The 1,461-nt window shown below is 59.9% G+C and overlaps 1 protein-coding gene across 1 annotated transcript; it reads right to left on the reverse strand.

The window, feature by feature from the left end:
* Positions 1 to 339: 339 nt before the first annotated feature.
* On the reverse strand, positions 340 to 1,260 carry LOC308075700 (protein-S-isoprenylcysteine O-methyltransferase-like; the record flags this gene model as incomplete). The annotated part of the gene is made up of 1 exon (XM_080415648.1): positions 340 to 1,260. One exon carries the CDS (start codon positions 1,258 to 1,260, stop codon positions 340 to 342), a length of 921 nt encoding a protein of 306 aa, XP_080271774.1.
* Between the last annotated feature and the right edge of the window lie 201 nt (positions 1,261 to 1,461).

Genomic DNA, 1,461 nt, shown 5'->3' on the forward strand with positions numbered 1-1,461 from the left:
GGGGGGGGGGGGGGGGGTTAAAATGAGCAGAAATAGCGACCCGTTATGGACTTGTAGATCGGCCACCTCCGGTGGGAAGGGGGACAATGTTCCTTGTTGGGGGGTCTACACGTTCCAGAGGTCTCCTCTGGGAGGCGCAGCTGCCGGCCAGGGCTGCCCTCCTTCGTAATTGTATTCTTGCTCTGTAAAGCACTTTGAGCTGCATTTCATGTCAAAAAGCCGTAAACATCTTCTCTTATGGTGGAGGTCCCTGGCATATCTTTTCAAATGGGGGTTCTTGGGCTAATAAGTGTCAATTTGGGGGTCCTTGACATGAACAAAGCTTGAGAACCACTGGCCCTAGTTGACACGGATGCCCGTAATGAAAGGCAGCCCCGTGGGCACCCTCTTCTTGTACTCCACATAGTCCTTGCCAAAGAAATGTATGAGCGCCAGCTCCTCCTCCTCGACGCGCTCCCGGAAGTAGCGCCAGCCGGCCAGCGCGTACCCCAGCACGCACACGGGGTTGACCAGCATCACCTGCGTCCCCACGCTCCAGAGGAACCAGCCCGCGTAGGCGGGGTGCCGCACGCAGGCGTAGACGCCGCCCGTCACCAGCACGTGGCCGTGCGCCTTCTTGTTCTGGACCACGTGGTTGAAGTTGGAGCCGGCGGTCAGCATGGCCGCCTTGCGCAGGCCGTCCCCGCACAGCGCCATCGCCAGACCCGCCGCGCTCAGCCAGTCGAGCCGCCGCTTCAGCGCCGGCGCCGCGAGCCACTCCGCGGCGAACTCCAGCCACGACAGCGCGGCGGCCAGGCCGTACTCCGCGCTGTGGTTCAGCAGGAAGGAGTCGGCGGACAGACCGCGGGGGTTGACCACGGCCGTCGCCAGGAACTCCGAGTAGTGGAAGAAGGACAGCGAGCACATGTACCAGCCGAAGCGAGTCCACGCGGTCCGGGAGAAGCTCACGATCAGGCCGCACCCGAAGGCCACGCCCAGGAAGCAGGCTCGCACGGCGACCTGGTACAGAGGTCCTCCTCCTCGGTACGCGAGCAGCAGGAGCCCGTTGACGGCCGCTATGTGGACGCAAATCACCGCTTTGCCCAGCGATCCCGTCGGATGGTCGAACGCCGCCCGGTCGAAGAGGTGTCCGAGGAACGCCCTGGTTATGGGGATCACGAGCACGCTGAGTCCTAACAGAAAGCTCTTTATGCTTATTCTGCCCTCGAGCACCAACTTGCTTCTCTGCCTGCCGCCATGATGGAAATCCATGCGCTCCATTCTCGCTATGTTATTGATCACTGAAATATCTAATTAACACGCTCGTAACGTGTTCATCACATGACACCCGCACAACATGTCCTCTGATGTTTCCTCGTTGGTCACCCGGTCATTACTGGAGGTCACCACCTCCTCTGATGTCCTATGATGACAGTCTGTGACGTATCTATGTCTCCATCCATATTTGGGATGGAGGTTACA

Source organism: Gymnoscopelus braueri (genome assembly GCF_963280865.1).
Source record: "Gymnoscopelus braueri genome assembly, chromosome: 20".
NCBI lineage: Eukaryota > Metazoa > Chordata > Actinopteri > Myctophiformes > Myctophidae > Gymnoscopelus > Gymnoscopelus braueri.